Genomic DNA, 23,462 nt, shown 5'->3' on the forward strand with positions numbered 1-23,462 from the left:
CACCAAACCAGGTGCCGCCCCACCTGTTCTCCTGCAATAAATCAAGACATCACAATCACAGCCTTCCTGTGTCCATTTTTAAAATTTGAATTTGTTTATTTATTTTTGTAAAGATGGGGTCTCCCTATGTTGCCCAGGCTGGTCTGGAACTCTTAGGCTCAAGCCATCCTCCTGCCTCAGCCTCCCAAAGTGCTGGGATTACAGGCGGGAGCCACCGTGCCTGGCCTGTATCCATTTTGTCATGTTGTAATCAAGGCACTCCAGTTGCTCAGAGAGGTGAGGGGCCTGCCTGCTGCTCCCCGGCTGGTAATAACAGCTCAGGATCACACCAGGTGCCCGGCGGCCCAGTCTGGAAGAGAGCATCCCCCGGGGGTACTCAGATGAGGGCCTTTCCTTGATTTGCAGGGTGCGGCTGAGATGGTTTGCCCAGCTCTCTGAGCCAAGTGCCAGGCCCCAGGGGGTCTCTGGGCAAGGACCACCGAATAAACCTTGTCCCCACCACCGCCAGGGGACAGGACAAGGCTGGACCTTTGGGCTTAGCCTCAGGCTCCCTCTTAGATGCTTCTGGGCTCCGTGCAGTGCTGGCCAGCTGCTGCGAGGGCTCCAGAAGCTCCAGTTTTGGATGGCCAAGAAGATGGGGCTGTGTGGGTGGGACCCCAGCAGCAGGGGTCCAGCCTGGTGTCCCCTAGGCTGGGCTTGCTGGGCAAGGAAGACACTGGCACTGGCCTTACTGAGGACCTGCTCTGCTGTTGCCCTGAGCCAGCCAGTCTGAGTTCCTGATCACCAAGGCCAGGCCATCATCGGGGAGGAATGGCACCTATGGCCAGAGAGTCCATTCATGCATCTTCCCCTGCAGGCATGGCCCAGGCTCACTGTGTCCACCTCTTTTCCTTTCAGGCTGTTTGTGGATCTCTGGAAGCATCTACAGCCACCCACCCTCCCACCCGGGAGTCCGAGACCCGGCCACGCGCCCCCACGGAGACCCTGCCCAGAGGCCCCAGGATGGCCCAGGAGCTGAGGCCAGCGCAGTGTCTGCAGAGCAGCCGGGAGGAGGACGGACCAGACCTTACCGGTGCAGGTAGACGCCAGCTCTTTTTGTATCTCTGGGTACTGGGCTGGGATGCGGTTGTCCCAGCAGGGATGGGGGCTCCCAGAGCCGAGTTCAGATACAGTTCCACCTTGTGTCCTCGGCATCCTAGGGGAGAGACCGGGTGCTGGGTCTCCCTTACTGGAGTTTGGATTTTCTCTTCCATACTCCTTAGGGTTCCAAAATCGTAGTTTCATCAACATCCCTGGTTCTAGATACTCTCGCCTGCTGGGCTCCTGGGCTGCCTTTGTTTATTTATTTACCTATACACTCTCTTGTCTTCATTCATTCATTAAAAAAAATGATGTTATGGATAGTCTTGAGCCCAGAGGGGGTCGTTTCTTGGTTTTCTCGGATGTCAACACACTGTGTCCCAGGTGCACGTGTGCGGTTCTCTTGGGCTGGGCCACGGGGAACCAGGCTGCTCTGTGCGGGGAGATGGCGCCGCCGTCCTCCCCCTCCCACTCCCGCCAGCCACAGGCGTGCTGTGGACCACACCCCCACTCCAAGGCATCCTCAGACACATCCTAAGGGCTTCTGCATGGTGCTTCCCTGAGGCCAGGCGAGGCTGTGCCCTCCTTGGTTAATCGCCGTGTGTGGACCCTTGAGGCTTTGGCTGCTGGGCCTTGGGGCCTGGGCCAGGTCAGATGCTTTGGCTGGGCTTGGACATGTGGTGACCCCCATGATGCGTTTTTATGGCCTCATCCTGAAGCCACCCCTTAGGCCATAGGTTCGTCAGCAAGACCCTCCAGAGGGCTGTGGTCAAGGCTCTGTCCTGCCCCCATCGCTGCCCCCGCAGCACGGGAGACTTGAGACCCCCAGCCCAGCCCGCCCCTGGTGCCAACCACAGTGAGGGCAGTGGGTCCAAAGCACCCCATGTTATTGGGCTGAGCCGGGGAGGAGATGGACAGACAGGGGACTGCTGGGGGCCTGGGGACAGCTGGCCCATCCCCCAAGCCCTGGACTTTGATCTGGGACCTCCATCTGCAGGGCAACCCTAATACCGACCTCTTTCTCTTTGTGTGGTAGGCTCCGGGGAAGGGAAGGGGCTGGCCAGGGGCTTTAGGGACGCTGACCCCTCTGGAGGGCTTCCAGACACTGGCGGTTGAGGTCAGGGTGGTCAGGCCACAAAACAGGCCAGGCAGGGACTACTGTCCCCACCTTGTCTGAGGACCTGCTCTGCCGTTGCCTTGAGCCAGCTAATCAGAGCTCCTGATCACAAAAGCCAGGCCATTGTCGGGGAGGAATGGCTAAGAGCCTTGGACAAGTGAGTTTCCCTGCTCCGTGCCTCAGTTTCCTCATTTGGGAAATGGCAAGAAAGCTAATGGGAGTGCCTGGCTCACGGGGCAGATGTGGGGATTAACTCAGCCAGGACCCGAGCGTGTTTGTGACAGGCCTTGGCACCCTCCGTGTTTAGGGTGCAGGCTGGGGCCAGGGAGTTATGATTTGTTTGCGATTTCTCACGCTCAGCTCTGGGTGGCAGCTCAGGCTGGGTCCACACCCACCTGTCACTCAGGACATCCCCAGGGGAGGCTCAGGCAGAGGAGGACACCAGTGTTCCCCTGTGCCTAGGGCAGGCCGGGTGCCCCTGTTTGGCGATGCGTCCTCCTGGGCCTGGCGGCTCACGGGTCAGTGGAGGGCTCCGAGGAGGAGGCAGCTTGCCTGGTTCTCACCGTTTCTCTCCCACAGCTTTGGGCAGAGCCCTGCCCCAGGAAACCAGAGTCCTCTGGAGCAGAACAAGGCCCAGATGGACGCCTAGGCGGAGTTTGGCTGTGGTTTGGGGAGCAGGCCCACCCACTTCTTATCTGAGGGACCTTTGGCAAATGAATGAGTCATCCTGAGCCTCTGTCCTCACATCTGTAAGAGGGAGCCCTAATAGTAGGTGTTGGTAGAGGTTTCGTGGCAACCTCGTGAGCTGATGCTTGTAAGATGCTTGAAGAGGGCTGGGCACCGAGGAAGAACCAAGTCTGCCTTTTTCCCACTCATGTTGGGACACATGTCCTCCTCCATCAGTGAAACAGTGTCCTGCAGGCCAGAGAGGCTGAGCAATCTGCCTCCACCCACACAGTAGTGAGCGAGGGGGATGGGGCACGAACCCCGACGTCTGGCTCCCGCGCCGAACTCAGCCTCGGCACACCAGGCTGCTTCCCTGAGTGCTGGGAGGCCGAGGAGTTCGAGACCAGCCTGGGCAACCCCCAGGCGAAACTCTGTCTCTACAAAAAAATACAAAAATTAGCCGGGCATGGTGGCACGCACCTGTGGTCCCAGCTACTCGGGTGGCTGAGGTGGGAGGATCACTTGATTCCAGGAGGTTGAGGCTGCAGTGAGCCGTGATTGTACCACCACACCCCAGCCTAGGCAACAGAGCAAGACTCCGTCTCAAAAAAATTTTTTTTAATTAAAAAAAAGTTTTAAAATAATCAATTCAGGAGTTTTCAGAGTGACATTTCCAAAAGGAGCCCTTTTTGGAGACCTTTGGGGATGGGGCTGGTCACTCCTGAGTCCCTGGTCCCGGTGGCCATCAGGTCCCTGGAAAGAACCTTGTCTCATCAGCAGGTCCTTGCTGCAACTCACTGCGTACTAGCGGGGTACGTTGGGGGCGGGGGCCTGAGAGTCTGGGGGTGCCAAGAAGGGTGCAGAGGTTGTGGGGGACCCCCGTGAGTGTCCCTGCAACAAGGGCTGACCTGGCAAGCCAGGAGCCCCTGCCTTGTGGCCGGGTAGGGGCAGGTGGGGCAGGGCCGGGGCACGAACCTGCGTCTGCCAGCTGCTCCCTGTCAGGCTGCAGCCAAGTCCGGGCAGCTCCCCAGCCAGAGACCCACCAGGAGCATGTCCCGCAGTCAGGCCCCGCCTGGGCAGCCACTGCTGCTCAGAAACGTGACAGTGACTAATGGTTTATTACACACCTGCCACCTCTCATCCGGCAGGCGGGCGGGCGCTGTCTCCCGGGCCCAGCTGTGCACTGCCAGCTGGGCGGCGGGGCGGGTGCAGCGGGAGGGGGCACGTCCAGACATGCAGACGCACGAGACAGACACAGACACAGTACATACACGCAAACACACAGACGAAAGCAGGCGCTCGGAGACATAGCCCACAGACACGCATAGGCACGGGTGCATGCATAGGTCACACACATGCACGCGCGCACACACACACACACACACACACAGGAAAGCAGGCAGTCGGAGACATGGCACTCGGAGACACAGCTCACAGACATGGCATAGGCACGGGTGCACGCATAGGCACACACACACGCACATACACACACACACATGAAAGCAGGTGCTCGGAGACATAGCCCACAGACACGGCATAGGCACGGGTGCACGCATAAGTCAGACACACACACACATACGCAGACACATGGGCAGACCCAGCACACACACAGATACACACACAGGAACCCGTGACACACACACACACACCTGCATAGATTTTTCCCAAGCACACGATATGCACGTGGATACACAGACTTACAGGCACAGGGCCACGTGCAGACAGACACAGACCCTGTCTGCACCACAAACATACCACACACAGCCACACACACAGAAGCCAAACATCCTCGCACAGGTGGATACAAGCACAGACACACATACACATATGCAATACACATATGGATACATACACAGAGTACCCCCACAAACACACAGACACACACGGGCAGAGACAGACAGAGACAGGCACAGACCCCCCCCACACAAACACACAGACACACACAGGGGCAGAGACACACATAGACAGGCACAGACCCCCCACACACAAACACACAGACACGCACAGGGGCAGAGACACACATAGACAGGCACAGACCCCCCACACACAAACACACAGACACGCACAGGGGCAGAGACACACATAGACAGGCACAGACCCCCCACACACAAACACACAGATACACACAGGGGCAGAGACACACAGAGACAGGCACAGACCCCCCACACACAAACACACACACACACACACACAGGGGCAGAGACACACAGAGACAGGCACAGACCCCCACACACACAAACACACAGACACACACACACAGGACACACATTCCAAATGCCCATCCCCACCACAGCCCCGTCTCCCTCTTTCCAGGCCACGGCCTCAGGGGCACTGAGCCCTCTCTGCCCTCTCTGTCTCTCTGGCCCCCTACCATGGTGGCCCCACCCTGGCACTGGCTGGGGCAGGGGCCTTTCCCAGCAGTGGGGGTGGCCAGGGCAGGTGGCGGAACTGTAACCGCCCAGGGCCGTCCATTTCTGACCCCCACTTCCCTGGAAATGCCTCGTACGTGGGGACAGCAGCTTTTGCCAGGGAAAGGAAGCAGGTACAGGAGGAGCCTGTGCCGAGCTGGGCCCTGGGCAGAGTCCCCCAGGGAAACACGTGGCCGTCAGCTGCCTTGGTCTCCCCCAGAGGTGGGGGTTGTGTGTGTTGTGGAAGGCGGTGATGAGTTTGGTAACACTGGGTTCCCTGCTGTCCCAGACTCCCAGGCCAGCCCACAGAGCTTATCAGACTTGCGTCACTACGGTCGGATAGGGCCACTGCCGTGTCCAGAGTGGGGCCACTCCCGGGCAAAGGCTCCTGGTGGCTGGCCAGGCTCTCACCATGTGGGCAGCTTTGGTTCCCAGGTGTTGCATTTGAAGTGGCCGTCTGGGAGGTGGCCACTTGCTGGCTGCCGGGAGCACAGCTCCAGGGCTGGGGACTCTGCCTTCCTGTGAAGGCCATGAGGACCCCTGGGGCTGGGATTCCTCTGGCAGGCAAGGCCCAAACGGACTGACCAGGCATCTTCAGCTGCCGGGAGAAGGGTGCAATCGAAACCTTGTGATGGATGTCCTTCCCTCGTGGGGCGGGTGAGCAGTTGAGCTCATCTCTTTCCAATACTCTTCGGCCTGTAGTCAAATGAAGACCCATTTCTCATGTGCCATCGCATGCAGTATAAAATCTATTGAGAGGACACTCCTAATTTATCACCAGTGGATGGGAACAGGCTTCCCTAGAACAATTATCTTTGTGTTGTCCGCAGCCACCTTGGGAGAGAAGCAGCACTGGTTGGTGATAGGAGGGAGGGGCTTGGACTCAGGTCCAGGTTTCCAAGTCCTAGCATTACTGCTTCCCGGCCATGGAGCCTTCTCAAGGTTCAGGACCTTCCCTGGGCTCAGCTGCTCTGACTACTGAATAGGCATGGTAAAAATAAAATCCTTCTGGTAGCGTGGTGTCAGTGACATTGGATGAACATTGAGAAGGCACTGAGGGCTGCCATGCAAGGCTGTGCAGGTTGCACACTGCACAACTCCAGGAGGCACCATTCTTATTGTGGTCTCTGTGAAAGTGCTTTCTGCATGGCCATTGGGGCTGCCGTGTGGCACATCAGTGGTGGCCCTGGAGTAGTGTCACGTGGGCCCTGGGTATCCTTCCTGAGCTGTGAAACCATTTCTGAAGTGGTTATTGATATCTTTTTTTTTTTTTTTTTGAGATGAGGTCTCACTCTGTCGCCCAAGCTGGAGTGCAGTGGCATGATCTTGGCTCACTGCAAACTCCGCCTCCCAGGCTCAAGCAATTCTCCCACCTCAGCCTCCCGAGTAGCTGGGATTACAGGCGTACTCCACCATGCCCAGCTAATTTTTTTGTATTTTAATAGAGATGGGGTTTCACCATGTTGCCCAGGGTGGTTTCAAACTCCTGAACTCAGGAAATCCACCTGCCTTGGCCTCCCAAAGTGTTGGGATTAGAGGCGTGAGCCACCGCACCCACTGGATATCATTATTAATAGAGATAGTAGATGCCACAGACCCCACTGCTGAGTTTGGGGTGGGGTTGCAGAAAACCAGGCCAAGATTGACTCTCTGCTTATGGCCATGTTCCAGGGGCTCCTCCCTTTCTCACCTGCCATACTGGGGTGTTGCCTTGCTTGACAGGGGTGCTGGGGCTGATTGCCCCTTTGGGGCAGTCTGTGGGTTCCTTCTGCCCCAGTAGCTGTCTGCTTTGCCTCCACCCAAAGATCCCCTGTTCTCAGCAGTGCTTGCTCCAGGCTTTGGGGAACCACTGGGCCAGGCCTTACCTCCAACCCTGGCCAACCAGGACTGGACTTGCGTTCCCTACACATGGGTGTCAGAGCCTGTGGTGTCTCCACCTCCTCCTGGCTCTTCCCATGGGGTTTCTCTCTCTGTTCCCAGGGCAGGGCTGATCCCAGCATCCACACACAGCAGAGAAAGGAGGGAGCGAGGGTAATCAAGAGAATGAAAGCACTGAGCTGTTTTCCCACCAGAGGGTGCAGTTGCAAAAGCCTGATTTTCCCATGTTGTGCCTCAGTTTACCCATGGGTACTGTCACCACCAGTTGCCCTCTGTTGGCCACCTGAGGAAAGGAAAGCCAGCCTCTCCCTGTGGTCTGGGACAGTGGGTGGGGCAGGGGAGAAGAGGAGGGGGCTGGCAGGGTGGGTGCGAGCTGCTGGAGAAGACACAGCATGCCCTCCGTCTCTACTCTGGGCTGATCCAGAAGGTCCCTTCCCTCTGCCTGCTCTTGTGACTTCTGCCTTGCCAATCACCATGGCAGGGGCTTACTTAAGAAGAGGTCTGTGTTTGTTTCCCATGGCTGCTGTGACAATACCACAAACTTCGTGGCTTAAAACAACACTCATTACTCTTACACGCACACATAGTTCTTACAGTGCTGGAGGTCAGAAGTCTGACATTAGTCTCACTGTGCAAAAATCCCGATGTGGGCAGGGCCTGTTCCTTCTGGGGGCTCCAGGGGAGAATCTGTTTCGGTGCCTTCTGCAGCTTCCTTGGCTGGAGGCCGCCCGCATTCCTTGACTTGCGGCCCCTCCCTCCACCTTAAATCCAGCAACTCAGCATCTCTCAGACCCTGCTTCCGGGTGGCACCTCCTTCTCTCTCCTCTTCTCCTGCCCCCCCCCCTCCTACTTAGAAGGCCCCTGTGACTGCACCAGGCCCACGTGGCTAATCCAGGCCCATCTCCCATCTCAAGGTCAGCTGGTTAGCAACCTTAATCCCCCTTTCCCAGGTAACGTGGCACGTGCACAGGCTGCAGGGATTGGGATGTAGACATCTTTTGAGTCCATGCTTAGCCTGCGCCACAGTGTTTATAAAGTCAGCTGCATTAGTCAGGGTAGGCACCCCCGGTGCCGTAACAGACAGTCCCAGGGTTCATGGTGGGTCTTCCTGATTGGGTGACTCAGGATCCCGGATTCTCTTCAAGCCGTGGTCTCTGCTTCCTTGGGACTTCCAGAGTGCCCTGATGTCCCATCACCAGCGGGCACAGGCAACAGACACAGGAACACCCCTGGATACTCTCCCGCTGTGGCCTATCAAGTGACCCATGCCGTTCCTGCCCACTTCCCGTTGGCCTGGACCAGCTCACACCCCACCCAGACGCAAGGGGAGCAGGACAGCAGCCACTCCCCAGCAACTCTGTCCCCGGCAGAAGGGGCCGAGCCCTGCCATTCTGCTGGGCGGTTCGTCCATGGTTCCACGGTCCCTGAGACGGCACGGGTCAGAGGCTGTCTGTGTGCTGCCCAGGCACTTCCCACTTCTATACGCCCTCCCTGGTTCCTGTGTACTGTGGTTCTGAGGCAGCCCCTGGCTGTCTTCGAGGCTGTCTTTGGAGGCCTGTCCTCAGGCCCCTGCAGCTGCTCTGTAGGAAGGGCTGGGAGCTCTCATCTTTGGGGCAGCCCCTTGCAGCCAGTGACTGGCAGCTGTGGGGTGGGAAGCCCCTTACTTCCGGAGAGAGGAGCCACCCACCCTCCAGAGCTCCTCTGGGACAGGGCTGGGGTCGGGGCTGTGTCTGAAGTCACCCTTGCATCCTCACACCCGCCCCCAGTATCCCCGGGAGACCAGCCTTAGAGATCACGGCGTCCTGGTCTCCCTGTCTGCTTCTGAGAAACCCGCCTGAGACAGCACACGCCCAGGGCCATGGCCTCAGTCTGGTCTATGCAGACAGCACTTCAGACGCACCACTCCTTCACTCCTGCACTCCGCCTCCACCTTCACTCTCCTCTTTTCCCTGCCGACAAAGGGGCAGCTGGTTCACCTGGCTCCTCCCAGGTCAAGCTGGGAACACGAAAGAAGGAAGCCAGCAGAGGGCAAGTACAGACAGGTTCATTGCAGAGCGTAGCCTTGGGGTTCAGCCCCTCAACCTGAGGCTGAGTATCTCTTGGAGCCTGGGGAGCGTCCTTGGGGACCACATTCAGTAGATGGAACCACAGGGCCGTAAGGGTGCGTCCATGTGCATTGCCTGGAAGGTGAAGGTTTGTAGAAAGCAAAGGTTTGTAGAAGGCGAAGGTTTGTAGAAGGCGAAGGTTTATAGAAGGTGAAGGTTTATAGTAGCCTACAGCGACTTCATTTCCACTCTCTCTTTTCTAGCCATGTGTTGAAATCAGTTATTCGTTGGGAATGACTAGGCTGTGGATGGCTTTCAGTGTGCACATCTGGACTCCCTCTCCCTGAGTTCCAAACCTGGCTCTGCTCCTTTGGAGCTTCTGCTATGTGGCAGATAGCCTCCCTGTGCCTCATTTTCCCCATGTGTAAAACGGGGATGATGGGGTTTCAAGAATCAGAGGCCACATCAGATGCTTGCCTGGCACACGGGAATGTGTGAGCTGGGCCTGTCCTGGCAGCGAGAGAGAGCTGGTGACCACCAGAAACCCTGGCCCTGGGACGGCTTTTGTCTCTTTTTTGTTGGGCAAATGGGCTCCCAGCCGGGCTTGGGCCTCCATCGCCAGGAAGGCGGGACTGTGCTTGGGTACTTGGCTCTGGCCTCCAGAAGTCCTTGGCAAGCCTTGCCTGTAGCGGCTCCGGTGCTGAGTGCTTTGACACCAGGCGCTCCCAGAGCTCTGCCCCCACTGCCAAGCGGCAGCTGCTCTGGAGGGCACGGGGGGCTGGATTTGGCTGTGGCTTCTCCAGCTCTGCATAAGAGCCCCCCTTCGCTGGCCCTTCTGCAGCATGACTGCCTCCTGGCTCATGTCACCCGCTCTGTCTCTGTCTCTCTTCATACGTTTCCAGCTGAGCTGGGATCCATAGTCTGTTTCCCTCTCCACGACCAATCTATTTATCTTCTCGGGAACTTCTTGTAATGCCGGGAGTGCAGAGCTTGCAAGTTGGGGCAGGAAGCTTTAGAAGCCCAGGCAGCCTTGAGAGGCTCTTTCCTTGTAAGTGGATCTCTCCCCAGGAGCCTCTTGGAATATTTAGCAGGGACTTTTACCCATGCTGGGTCTAGAGACCCTCTCGCCCCTCTGTTTCCTGCTCTCCTACTTACTGGGATCTGGTTTCCCTCAGCTGGTTCCCTTGCTAGCGTGTGACTCTGTGTGTCTGTCTGTGACTGGTTTAGATTTGTATGAAATAAAAAAGAAAAGAGAATTTAACTTGGGCAATTGAAAAAACAATACACCAAGCATTGAATAAAAGCAGATCTTTATAACTGGCAAAATTGCTGTTAAGAGGGTCTGTTTACCCTAAACTGGAATTTCTTTCCCAATAAGTTGGTGATAAAGATTTTAGATGGAAAAGACGAGATTGGCTAAGTAGCAGGAGTGGCTGTTCTGGAGCTTAGGGTGGGGTGTCCCCGGGGCAGTGCCAGGGACCCCAGGGACAGAGCCGTGTCACCAGGCACAGACCGTCTCTGCAGGGGCCACTGTGCCTTGGCCCGCCTGGCCACCACCCTGCCGTGGCCTCTGCTCACCCACTGTCCTTCATTCCCCTCGACCGGTCCAAGCTGATAAACTGTCACCAGGGACCTCGGCTGGTCTGTCTGGCACCACTGTGGGTTTACGCGGTTTGAAGAGTGCCGCCCTTGCCCTCACCCATGACCTTCTAAGTGGGAGCAGACACCACGGGAGAGCTGGGGATCTCTCCTGGCTGGCAACTTCACCACGGCTCCGATCTGACCGAGCTCTGATTGTCTGCCGGCACGTCTGTCTCTGCTGCTACAATGCCGTATGTGTGCCTTTGTTCACAAGTGTTGATTGAACACCACCTGTGTGCTAAAGACCATGCTGGGCATGGGGGGCATAGCAGGGCACACAACAGACACAACCCCTGCCCCGAGAGCAGATATTCAAGAGGAAGGCAGATAACTCCCAAATGAGCAGGTAAAGGAGTGATGCTGGGTGGTGAGAGGGCCACGAAGAAACAGGCAGGGGACAGAGAGACCTGAGGGCGTGGCTTTTAGATGGGTGGTCACAGAGGCCTAAGGAGGTGGCATTTGGCAGAGAGTTCCAGACCAAGCGAAGAGCATGTGCAAGGGCCCTGAGGCAGCCAGTGCCTGGCATGCTTACCCTCACCATGAAGGCAGGGACCGTGGCTCTCGGTCCTCGTGATCTCTCCAGTGCGTGGCACAGTGCACATAATAGGTGCTCAGTAAACTTTTGTTGAGTGAATGCGAGCTTTTAAGTCAGCTGTTGCTGGGAGACATGACCAGGGGAGGGCAAATGTAAAGAGGAAATAAGATTCTTTTTTTTTTTTTTTTCGGGACGGAGTTTCACTCTTGTTGCCCAGGCTAGAGTGCAATGGCATGATCTTGGCTCACTGCAACCTCTGCCTCCTGGGTTCAAGCGATTCTCCTGCCTCAGCCTCCCAAGTAGCTGGGATTACAGGCATGTGCCACCAAGCCCGGCTAATTGTGTTTTGTATTTTTAGTAGAGACGGGGTTACTCCATGTTGGTCGGGCTGGTCTCGAACTCTCGACCTCAGGTGATCCACCCGCCTCAGCCTCCCAAAGTGCTGGGATTACAGGCGTGAGCCACCGGAAATAAGATTCCTACAAGCACGGAGGGTGCGCATCTTCCCGAGTTTCCTGGGTCAAGAGCTGATGTTCCAAGCAGGTTCTTACTGCATTCCAGAAGCTTCATTCTCTCTCCAGGACCCAGGGTGGAGTCAACCATCTGGCCTCTCTGGGCAGAACTCTTTGTGCTGGGAGAGTTCTGAAGGTCACTGGAGCATCGGAGGAGAGCCTTGGCTCTCCTGCCGCCTGCTTCACAACTGATTAGATCAGCCCTAAATGCCTTCTCTAAAAGATACAATTCTGACCAGGCACGGTGGCTCCTGCCTGTAATCCCAGCTCTTTGGGAGGCTGAGGCAGGAGGATCGCTTGAGCCCAGGAGTTGTAGATCAACCTGGGCAAGATAATGAGACCACATCTCTACAAAAAATTTTAAAATTAGCTGGGCGTGGTGGTGCACACCTGTAGTCCCAGCTACTCAGGAGGCTGAGGCTGGAGGATCGCTTGAGCCCAGGAGTTCGAGGCTGCAGTGAGCCATGCTTGCATCGCTGTACTCCAGCCTGAGTGACAGAGTGAGACCCTGTCACTAAAAAACTAAACTAAACTAAAATTCCATTTGAAATGATGATGAAGTTTAAAATAAAATTCCAGCAACTGTAGACCACCCTGTTTTCTCTAGGGGGCTTCCCAGACTGATTAGATTGGGGTCAAGGGCACTTCAAGGTCACCCGAGAGTGATGGCTCCTCCTCCCTAGGGCATGGACGGCTCTGGGAGGGCTGCAGGCTCCCTGAGTTGAGCACGTGGAGGGGGTCCTGCCCAAGCAGCTGCTGTGAGTCGGGTGCTGTGTCTGGGAACAGCACTCTTCCTAGTCGTATTATTTCTGTGTTGCTGTAAGAAGTCACCGTGGACTTGGTGGCTTAAACCAAAAGCTTGTTCCCTTACAGTTCTGGAGGTCAGAGCCCTGACTCAGATCTCACGAGGCTAAATTCGAGGTGTGGGCAGGACTGGCTCCTCCTGGAGGCCCTAGGGGAGAAACTGTTCCCTCATCTTTTCCCACTTCTAGGGGCCGTTTCATCTCCTACATCATTCTGACCTCTTGCTGCTGCCTTTTTTTTGAGACAGGATCTCACTCTGTGGCCCAGACTGGAGTGCAGTGGCGTGATCACGGCTCACTGCAACCTTGACCTCCCTGGGCTCAAGCGATCCTCCCACTTTAGCCTCCCAAGTAGCTGGGATTACAGACATGCGACACCATTCCTGCTTAATGTTTGTATTTTTGTAGAGATGGGGTCTCACTCTGTTGTGCAGGCTGGTCTCAAAATCCAGGCTTCAAGCAGTCCTCCCTCCCAAAGCAGTCCTCAAGCTTCCCAAAGTGCTGGGATTACAGGCATGAGCCCCCACTTGCTCCTGTTCTCACATCTCCCACCACCCACTCCTGCCTCCCTTGCAAGGACCCTGTGACCCCATTAGATGCCCCTCACCACCCTGGACAGTCCAGGATACTCTCCCCATCTCAAGATTCCAACTCATGTCTGCAAAGTCCCTTCTGCCATAGAAGGTGACATTTTCATAGACTCCGGGGACTAGATGTGGACGTCTTTTGGGGCTGTCATGCAGCCTAACGCACTCTCCCTGGCTGGGCTGAGCTGGCTGAGCCTGAGGGGCGTGGTGTCCATGCTCACAATTAGTCACTTATTGAGCGCCGACTGTGTGCCAGGCACTGTTGTAGGTGCTTTGCTGGGACTGGTCCCCTCAGCCTCACGGTCATTCTGCAGGGGCAAACTGGGCCCCACTGCCTGGCTCAACCCCAAGGGTGCATTCTGCGTCACCCCGGGTCAGTCCCCTCCTTGGGAACACGGGGCTGATGACGGAGCCCCCTTGAGAGGGTGGCCTCAGTTAGTAACTCCCGAGTTTAGAGCTGGGAGGGCAGCCCTCTAGGTGGTCCCTGCGCCACCCTCGCGGGGCAGGGGCTGGATACTGGCCGGACCCAGGAGGTTCTGGGTGCAGTTTAGCATTTTCCCAGGAGGTGGCGCAGTGAAGCCCTGGATGCACAGCCAAAGCCAAGCCCGGGGGCTGCCCCCACCCTGTCCCTGGGCACTGGGAAGGGCACTCACCCTAGAGACCCAGCCAGGCTCTGCCCCTCCCCTAGCCTCTCAGCAACGCACCCCAGGAGATGGCCAACTGACCCCACCTTCCAGTGCACTGGGCGTCCCTCTGCCTCTGCCTGCCCCTCAAGCAGCTAAGCCATGGTCCTCACCTCTGGTCACTGCTCAACCCATCTATCCCCAAATACACTAAGATGGGCTCTCACAAGACGCAGAGAACACAGCACGGTGCAACCCAGGAGGGCTCCAGGGAGGAGGCGCACTACTTGAACTGGGCACCCAGACCCTAGGAGGGCAAAGGAGGCCCCTCAGGGGAAAAGAACCTGAAAGTGGATACAGCAATGATGGTGGGCTTCCTCCTTTCCCCTCCCTCTTCTCTTCCCTCCCTCCTTCTCTCCCTCCCTCCTTCTCTCCCTCCCTCCCATGGGGACGGCTGCTTCTGCCTAGAGCGAGTTCTAGGCCCCAACACAGGGCTGGACACTGCAGAAGGCCTGGAGTGAGAACTCAGTGTGTGCTGCTGGATGACTCTGCGAGCCCATGGGTGTGACCTGGGCGGGATATCACTCTGTGTGACCACCTTTGGGAACTGGGTTTTCTCTGCTGCCCACGGAGTTGACAGGGAAGGCAGGAAGTGGCCGCCGCAGCTCCCAGCTCCCACTACCCTCCGAGCCAGCCTGGCTCCTGTGTACAGCTTGCAGCAGCCTGTGCCAGGGTGGGGCGGAGGCTGGGAGGGCAGGAGGAGGGCCTGCGCCCGGCGGCGGCTGGCTGCGGCCTGCTCCACACCCTCGCGCTCTCTTCTGGGGAGTTTGCGCCCCACACTGAGCTGTGGGCCTGGGCCGGGAGGGAGCCGGAGGCGTCCTCTTCTCCTCCCAGCCTCGCTGCTCCGCCCCCCTCGTTCCTTCCCCAGGCCAAGGGGAGCTGACTGATGACTGAGGCCACCGCTGCTCCTCGGGCTACCAGGCCAGGGCAGGGGGTCCAGGGGCTGGGCCAGGCAGTGCTCATGGACCAGAAGAGCCCCAAGTGGAAAGTGCTCCTGCCGGGTGAGTCCCTGGGGATGGCCCCACGCAGCGCCATGGAGGAGCCAGGGAGTGGGTCTTGGGACAGTGCCCAGACTTCCAGGACAGAAGACGGAGATAGCAAGGAGGGACAGAGGGCCGAGCTGTGACTCGGTGAGGGTGTGCGTCCTGGCTGCAGGGGCTGCATGGGTGCAGATGTGGAGCATGAGTGCTGGCCCAGGGGACGGTGACCCCAGGGACAGGCATAATGGTCCTAGTCTGAGCCCCAGTGCCCAGGCGCAGGCGTTAGGATTCTAAGGGGGCGTGGCAGGGCCTTGGGGCCACAGCTGACAGCCTTCTGGGCACTCCCTGGGCACATCCCAGCTGCCTCTGCTGCTGGCACCCCTATTGTACTGTGCATGGACCCTTACGGGACACAGGCTGGCACAGAGCCTGGCACCAGACACCTGAGGGTGAGCTCAGGGTGCCTCCCATCCTCCCAGCTCACTGGGCCCCTGGGTACTAGGTGGCCCTCTGAGGTCACTGAATCCCACACTCCTTTCCCGTGGAGGGGGAAACTGAGGCTGCTCAGTAGCCCCGGATGGTGCCAAGTCTAGAACCTGAATGACCCTCTCCCAAGCTTCCTACTGCTTCTGGAAGTGGGAGGAAAAGGGCAGGAGGGGCTGGGAGAGGAGCCAGGCAGCCCTGGCTGAAGGAACGGGCAGAGAGGGAGAGGAAGCGTGCAGAGGGGCTCCGCCTCTGCGGAGCTTCCAGGAGGGCACAGGTGTGTGTGGCACAGGTGACACCAAAGCCCTGGTGCTCCTAGTTCCCTTACCAGGTGGGGTGTAAGCGGCTTCTCACCTTCCCCTTCCTCCATCATGGCTGGTTTCACAGGTAGCGCGGGACTGTGGCCCGGACCCTCCACTCCCTGGCTTGGGCTGTGGAAGATGGATTTGATTTCATTAAGAAGGAACCCCTGGCGGGCGCGGTGGCTTGTGCCTATGAGATCAAGGTGGGCAGATCACTTGAGCCCAGGAGTTTCAGAACAGCCTGGGCAACATGGCAAAACCCCATCTCTAAAAAACAACACAAACAATAAGCAGAGTATGGTGGCTCATGCCTGTGGTCCCAGCTACCCAGGAGGCTGAGGTGGGAGGCTCACTTTAGCCTGGGAGGTTGAGGCTTCAGTGAGCCGAGATCATGCACATTGCACTCCAACCTGGGTGACAGTGAAACTCTGGACTCTGTCTCAAAAAAAAAAAAAAAAAAAACACACTACCCTATGGCAAGCACACATTAGCAAGTAGTGCGCACCTCGTGCCCTTCTGCACGTGGGCTGGCTGCGAGGTAGTGAGCTCCCCATCCCTGACCATATTCAAACAGGATTCGTGCAACCCGTCAAGGAGTCTGTGGAGGTCAGAAGAGACCATATTCCTTCTGGGTCTTAGATTCCAGATCCCAGTTCCTCCATGCACCTCATCTGTACTGTAATGAGGATCCTAGCCACCAGGATTTAGTGAGCACTTACTGTATACCAAGGTTCTTCACCACCCTCGGTGGGCACCAGTTCACCAAATCCTCACCACACCCTGGGAGGTGGGCAGGCTCCTCCCCCTTGTTGCAGATGAGAAGGCTAAGGAGGAGGGGAAAAGTGACTTGCTGACGGTCGTCCCGCCAGTCAGCTGAGTCACAGAGCTGGGTTGCAAAGCCAGGCCATGTGGCACAGAGCTTTCATCCTGACCTCAGTTACAGGAAGTCCACCGGTTAGGAAAGTGTTCTCTAAACTTTGAGACACGCAGAAGTTCTCCAGAATCACCTGCACGGCTTTGACTGCGAGGGCAGTGGGCTGTGGCCTTCTAGGCCCAGGTCCTCTGCCAGGACAGGCAGGTGTCAGCAACAGCAGCAGCCAATGTGGCCATGGGAGGCCGGCTCCTTGTCCACCAGGGTGGGTGCCAGGCACCTGGTAGCAGGCCCAGCTGCCTTGAGGTGCTCCCAGGGATGGATCGCTCCATGCTGGGATCCCCCACTCTCACGCGCTCTCCCTCCACCCCTTTGTCTCAAACAGCCAGGCTGTTGGGGTGCCTTCTCTGATGTCTTCTATCATGGGCTGTTTGTTTGGGTGTCTCTGGTGTCTTCTCTTGTCAAACAGACAAAAAATGGAAAGAAAGCAAGGGAGGGAAGAGCAGAGGAGGGGAGGGGACGAGAACCTCTCCCCCTCCGCTGCTTTCCAGCTCAGCCTGTCTCCCCATTTGTGAAGTAGGGATGCTGTGGCAGCTGCCTCCCGGGGCCCCCGGGAGAATGGGCTGGGGCACTGTGTATAGCAGGGGTTCAGTGACCGCATCGCTGCTATGTGTCCTCCCAGCCTGGAGTGAGTGTCTGGGAGGGCCACAGGTATGCCGGCCACGGCCTGGAAGAGTCCGCTCAGAGCAGGTGCTCCAGGGAGATTCTGGAGTGAACAGGTGTGTGGCGGGTGGGTGGAGGGACGAAAGGGCGAATGAATGAGTGCTGGCCGCCTTCTCCCGGCAGGCCTGGGGACCCTGGATCCCCGAGGCAGCCCAGGGCAGGGTGATTGTGCTCCTGCCCCACGGTGCCCCACGGTTACCACTGCCACGGCAGGGCCAGTCTCTGTGTCTCTTTCATGAGCGGCAGCCTCCAGGCACCCGCCCGGCCTCCCTCCCCGCTCCCCGCAGGACCTGTCAGGTCAGCGGTGCCTTATCCATCGCTCCACAGTGGCTGCATGTGCGTATGTGTGTGGGTGTCCACATGTGTCAGGTTCACATGAATCTGTGTACCTGTGTCTGTGTGCACATGTGGTTCTCAGTGTGTATGTGTGTGGTGCTGTATGTGTTGGTGTGCACGCGTGGCCCTCGGTGTGCAGTGTGTGTCATTGTGCCTGTGCGTGGTTGCATGTGGCCCTTGGTGTGCAGTGTGTGTCAGTGTGCCTCTGTGTGTTCGCGCGTGGCCCTCGGTGTGCAGTGTGTGTCATTGTGCCTGTGCATGGTCGTGTGTGGTCCTTGGTGTGCAGTGTGTGTCAGTGTGTATGTGTGTGGTTGTGTGTGGCCCTCCGTGTGCAGTGTGTGTCAGTGTGCATGTCTGTGTCTGTGTCCATGTGCATTTTTGTGTGCACATGTATGATTGTGTGTGGGTGTGTGGCTCTCAGTGTATAATGTGTGTCAGTGTGTGCGTGTGTGTGTGTGTGTGTGCGTGCACAGGTAGCTCCTAGCGTGTTGTGTGGTGTGATGTACAGGTCTCAGGGTGTGTGGCTGCCATGGCCAGGCTGAGGGCAGTAGCGTGGAGACAATAGCTTTGGCAGCCAGCCAGGCCCATGACCCTGGAGGGGGTGGGGGGTGGATGGGCCCGGTGGATGCGTTCGAGCCGCTGGTTTGGTGAGGGCTGTGGAGGAGGGAGGCGCCCACGCAGTTTCAGGACCCTCGCCAAGCTCCTCTTGGGCTGCCTTCTGCCTCATTGAGGACGGACAGCCCCCATCCTCTGTGGGGTGAAGACAGATGAGGGACGAAGACAGTCCTTCCTCTCGTCACTCCTCCTGGTGATGGTGACATTGTGCCTTCCCTTTGGGGCCGAGGCCATCCCAAGCACCCCTTTGCCCCCGAGTGTCATGGTAGAAAACAGGGCTGCAGCCCCAGCGTTCTGGGTTTTGATCCTGGCACAGCCACTCGCTGCTGTATGACCTGGATGAGCCACCTAATCTCTCTGCACCGCTGCCGGCCATCAAGGGGAGTCAGCAGCCCCTCACGGGCTGGGACTGTAGGATAGAGTGAGTTGGGGTGCGAGGCCCTCAGGACACCCAGCTCAGGCTGTGCGAGCTGCCGGCACCCTGCCTGTCACTGCCACTCTTGTCATTACTAATCCCCTTGCCTGGGAGCTTCTGTATCCCAGTGTCACCTCCCAGGCCCCAGGTGCCTTTTCGGGCCACCCAGAGCCCATGCCTTGGCCCTGCCAAGTCACCTCACCTCCCCCAGGTGGGGGGCAATGCAGGAGTCTCAGATGAGCAGGACCGCAGCCATGAGGGAGGTTCCCGCCTCATCTTCACCAGGCCCAGGGCGCCCATTAAGGTGGGACCCAGTCCAGCCCCCATATCTGGGAAGCAGCGGGTGTCACAAAGAGCCACAGCTGGGCAGCGCCAGTGCTGGTGGGGTACAGGGCAGCCGGATGCCAAGACCCTGAGACCCCCAAGCCTGCCTGGGGCCATGCAGGACTTAAGCGGTGGGTTTGCTGGTGTTCAACCAGGTATAGGGGAAGCTGGGGTGGAGACTGGAGTTTGGACACCTCTGACTCTGTCTTCCCTCGCCAGGCACCTCCCAGGCAGCACCCAGAGCGCCATGAGCCCAGGCTGGGCCAGCACAGGCGAGGGAACCACACAGGCCTGCCTGTCTCTCCCGGGGGCAGCTCCGTAGCCACACTGCCCGCCTCCAGTACCCTGGCCCCTGTGACTCTCTCCCCTTCACCAAGTGAGATACTGGAAGGGAAAGAACATGTATTAAGTGCCTACTGCATGCCAGCTCTCGTGCGCATGTCAGCTCCACCATTAGCCCCATTTTATAGGTGAAGAAACAGGCTCAGAGAGGTTTGAGGTATGCCCCAGGTGTGCCGGGGGCCTGGCTCCAGCCCAGCAGTTCTGAAGCTGGAATTCCCACAGGGAACCAGACCCCACACTCCGAGCTGGCCTCCCTCTTGCTATGTGGATTTCTCCTTGGGCCTGAGCAACTGCCCACAACCCTCAGGGTCCTCACCCCCGCCAAAGAAGGTACAGACTCCAGCCTTCTCTCTTTTCATCCCCAGCCCAAACAAGCTCTGCACCCCCTGTTCTGCCTCCCCTGGCAAGCAGAACATGGTGAGATGGCCGCAGAGAGGCCCAGGAACCAGACCCCACAGGCACATCTGAGCCTGAGTTTCTCTTTCCGGGAAATGGGGATGATCGAGGAGCTCGACCTCGGTTAGTCCTGGGGAGGTGCCTGGGTGCCTGGCACAGTGCCCGTGCCCGTTAGGATTACCGCAACTGTTGGAACCCTGCCCTTCTGCTCCCAGCCCATTAGGGCTGGGCTGGGGTGAGTTCGGTGGCTGCGCGGGCTGGTCTGGCCACCTCCTGGCTCCTTGATGGCAGATTTGGGCACAGAAAGAGCCTGTGGCCGGGTGGTGTGGGCAGAGTGGGCTGGGGGCTCTGCCCTCCCTGCCTGCCTGCCGGGCGTGTGGTCCTGGCTGGGGACACAGGAACACAGCCCTGGCTCTGTTCTCGAAGTCGTGGGAGGCGGGCTGTCACCGCAGTGGCTGGGAGCTGGAGGCCAGCCCAGAGGGAGAGAGGACGCCATGTCTGTGCCCTCACCCTTCAGCACAGGCCCTGCCAAGCCACAGGTGCCTCTGCTGCACAGGGGGTGAGAGGGGGCTTTGCTGGGCAGAGAGCAGGGGGCTGGGGCTGGGAGATGGAGGTGGGGGCTGTGAAGGGGAGGACAGGACAGCAAGGATTGCTGGGAAAAGAGGCTGTGTCCGTGGTGCCATAGGCCTCTCTGCACACCCCTCCGCACACCACACACACGGCCCCGCGTTACCCGATGGCCCCCCCTGTTGTGCAGGTTGCACACTGTGCAGTCGCGGGTGGCCGTTTGGCCAGAGTTGCCCAGTGTGAGTGACCCAGGCCTGCCTCCCACCTTCACCGACCACGTGTTGATTTTTGGTTCTGGAATTCTGATCACCTTATTTTTTATTGTAAGCCTGGAATGTTGACAAGGTTGCCGTGTGTGCACAGTTGTGGATGACGGGGTACCCCTGGTAGGCCGCACGTGGTCTGAGGATTTGGGGGCTGCAGGAAGCCGTTTCTGTCCTCAGGGGACAGAAGGACATCTCTCTGTGCGTCTCTCTGGGTGTGTCACGCATCCCACTCTCCACAGGCATCTGTGCAGTGTCTGAATTGCAGGGTGCCATGCTGCACAGCCCCCAGTGGTTCGGGTCTGGCCTGTTCTCCCCCTTGGCTCCTGGCCCCCCTTGCCAAGAATTAAAATTCTTAACTCAAGGACTCTGGTTTGGGCTGCTGGCTCCCTCAGATCCCTGGGGAAAGAGATGCCAATGGAAACCTCTCCTGGCTGTGTGACCTTGGGCAAGTTACCTACCCTCTCTGTGCCTTAGCTGTCTATCTGAACGAAGGAGGGACTGATAGAATATGTGGTAGGGCTGGAGGCAGTTAAATGAGATGATGATGGGGGCACTGTGAGAAGGAACAGTAAGCAAGCGTGAGCAGCAGTTCTCACCCCACATGACCTGGGCAGAAGCCGCTGCTTCCTGCTTTCCTGTGACACCTGGAGGTCCTGCAGGCAGGGGGCCGGGGCTCCCCTCTGTTGTTCCCGGGAGTGGCCGGCACCAGGCCTAGCCCAGGGTGAGCCCCAGATTTGTAAACATGGGCAGGGTTGCAGGAGGAGGCTCCCTGGGGGTGGCCTTCCAAATGGCCCGGCATCCACATGTGCAGGAGCTGGGGGGAGGGCATGGGCCCCCAATCCTCGTCCACACCAGCATCCACCTCCTGGTACAGGGGAAACCGCAGGGCCCGGCCGCTCCTTGGGCAGCCTCTCAGCCTTATCTTGGCCTTCTGCAGACAGCCCTGTCTCCAGGAAGGGCTCTATCAGCTCCGTCATCTGCACCCCGGGCTTGGGAACACATGTGGTCAAGTGGATTTTTCTGGGAATGGCAGCCGCGTCTCTTGGAGACAGACCCCACCCCCATCCCCCGCCACCACCCGGTGCCAGGGCTCGGGGCAGGGCCCTGGGCCAGTGGGGGCCAGCTTGGGGCAGGGCTGAGGAGGGCAGTAGAGGCCAGCTTGGGGCAGGGCTGAGGAGGGCAGTGGGGGTAGGGCTCCCTCCTCCGTGGCGGGCTCTGGAAAGGCCAAGCTTCTAGACTCCCCTCTGGGACTCTGTGATGTTCAGGTTCCGCCAGCCCCTCCCTCAGCTGGGTCGGTGTCCTCCACGCTGCTGCCTGCCCATCCACTCCAGGCCGGGCGGCTTGGGGCAGCCTCCTGGGGGCAGTCTCCTCTCTGTGCCAGGAGGCAGTAAGGGGTCCCAGCCTGCGCCTGGCAGTGTGGGCATGTGTGGGAGGGTGGAGGCAGGAAGCCTTTCACTTAGGAGCTGTGAGCCACGGGAAGTCTGCTCAGCCTCCCTGACTCCCCCAGGGCCAGAGAGACCCCAGGCTCTCCCTCTCTGTAATCAGGACCATGACAGCGTACACATGCAGCGCTCACCAGACAGGGCAGCCCTGCTTGGCGCACTTCGCGCTGATTGATTTTTTGAATCCTCCCATGGCTCTCATGAGGCAGGCACAGTTGCTGACCCATCTTAGAGACCAGGAGACCGAGGCCCAGGCGAACCTTTGCCCCCTGCAGCCCTGTGCCTGCCCTGAGTCTCTGGGCAGTGCCAGGAAGGCAACTTGGGGATGGAAAGCACCTGCCAGTCCCCTCCCCACCTTTGTCCCTGTCCGTGTGGCTACCCCTGTGCTGCTCTGCAGTCTCCTCCCGGCTCTGCTGTTGCTCCCTCTCCTCCACTTGAGAACTTCCCTGAACCAGTACTGAGGGTGGCCAAATTGGATGCTCCCCAACTCTTGCAAATGCCAGAGGACTTGAGAATTAAAATATCCAGGTTCAAGTTCAGATCCCGGCTCTGGGTGTCACTGGCCAGACAGCCCTGGGCAAGCCACCTATCACCTGCACCATGCACAGAGCCACACACCTCTCCCACAGAGCCGCTATGACTCTCCCCAGAGAGCTGCCATCTCCCTGCACTCTCCCCAGAGAGCTGCTATCTCCCTGGACTTCCGGGGCCCGGCCTACCTCTTCCTCGATGGCTGCCCCTCCCTGGGCCTCAGCACCCTCCTCGCTGGGCCTCCTCAGCATGCAGTGCCATCTGGCAGAGGGAGTGTGTTGCACCAATCAACTCCAATCCTGGTCTGGTGTCCACACTAGCTGAGCAGCTTCCAGAAAGCCAGAGTTTCCATCCGTTTTGCTCCTCTCCATCACCCCCAGTGCCTAGAATGGTGCCTGGCCCCATGAGGTGGCCCTCGGAAAAACCTTGTCAGATGTAGAAGGGAGAACACAGAGTGGTCTTCCCCTCCTCTTCTCCCACAGACCCCTCCCTGCTCCTGAGAAGACTCCAGGAGGTCTCCCTGGAACATAGTAGGTGCTTCCGTGTATTGGTTCCTTCCTCACCCCGTGGTGAGCACGGCTCAGGTCTCCTGGGACCCCTGGGTTCTCATGGACCATCCAAGGTCTTCCTTAGAAGCAGCCGCCCAGCTCCTGGGGGCGTTTTCCTGCGGCCCCTCCCTCCATTGCAGGTCAGACAGCTGGGCCTGGACCCTGCTCCCTGCCAGGCCACTGAAGGGGCGCCAGGAGTCCCGGAGTCCCCTCAGCCTGGCTGTGCACTTCCTTTGCTACTGGATCCTGGGCCCTGCCAGAGCCCAGCAGCCATGGCCTAGGGGTTGAGGGAAGCAGATCGCTGTGCTCCTCCCCCAGCTCCTGCTCCCTGGCCTAAGGTCACCAAAGAGAAGACCTTTGCTGGTT

At 58.5% G+C, this 23,462-nt stretch overlaps 1 protein-coding gene across 4 annotated transcripts in view; it reads left to right on the plus strand.

The window, feature by feature from the left end:
- The window catches only part of GSE1 (Gse1 coiled-coil protein), a 502,305-nt gene that overhangs the window by 191,755 nt on the left and 287,088 nt on the right, over positions 1–23,462 (plus strand). For all 4 annotated transcript variants that reach the window (XM_063597799.1, XM_008974329.6, XM_034940851.3 and 1 more), the window contains exon 2: positions 898–1,078. In XM_063597799.1, coding sequence (XP_063453869.1) covers positions 898–1,078 — 181 coding nt within the window. The remainder of the gene's footprint in view (positions 1–897; positions 1,079–23,462) is intronic.

This window comes from Pan paniscus, chromosome 18, assembly GCF_029289425.2.
Source record: "Pan paniscus chromosome 18, NHGRI_mPanPan1-v2.0_pri, whole genome shotgun sequence".
NCBI classification, from domain to species: domain Eukaryota; kingdom Metazoa; phylum Chordata; class Mammalia; order Primates; family Hominidae; genus Pan; species Pan paniscus.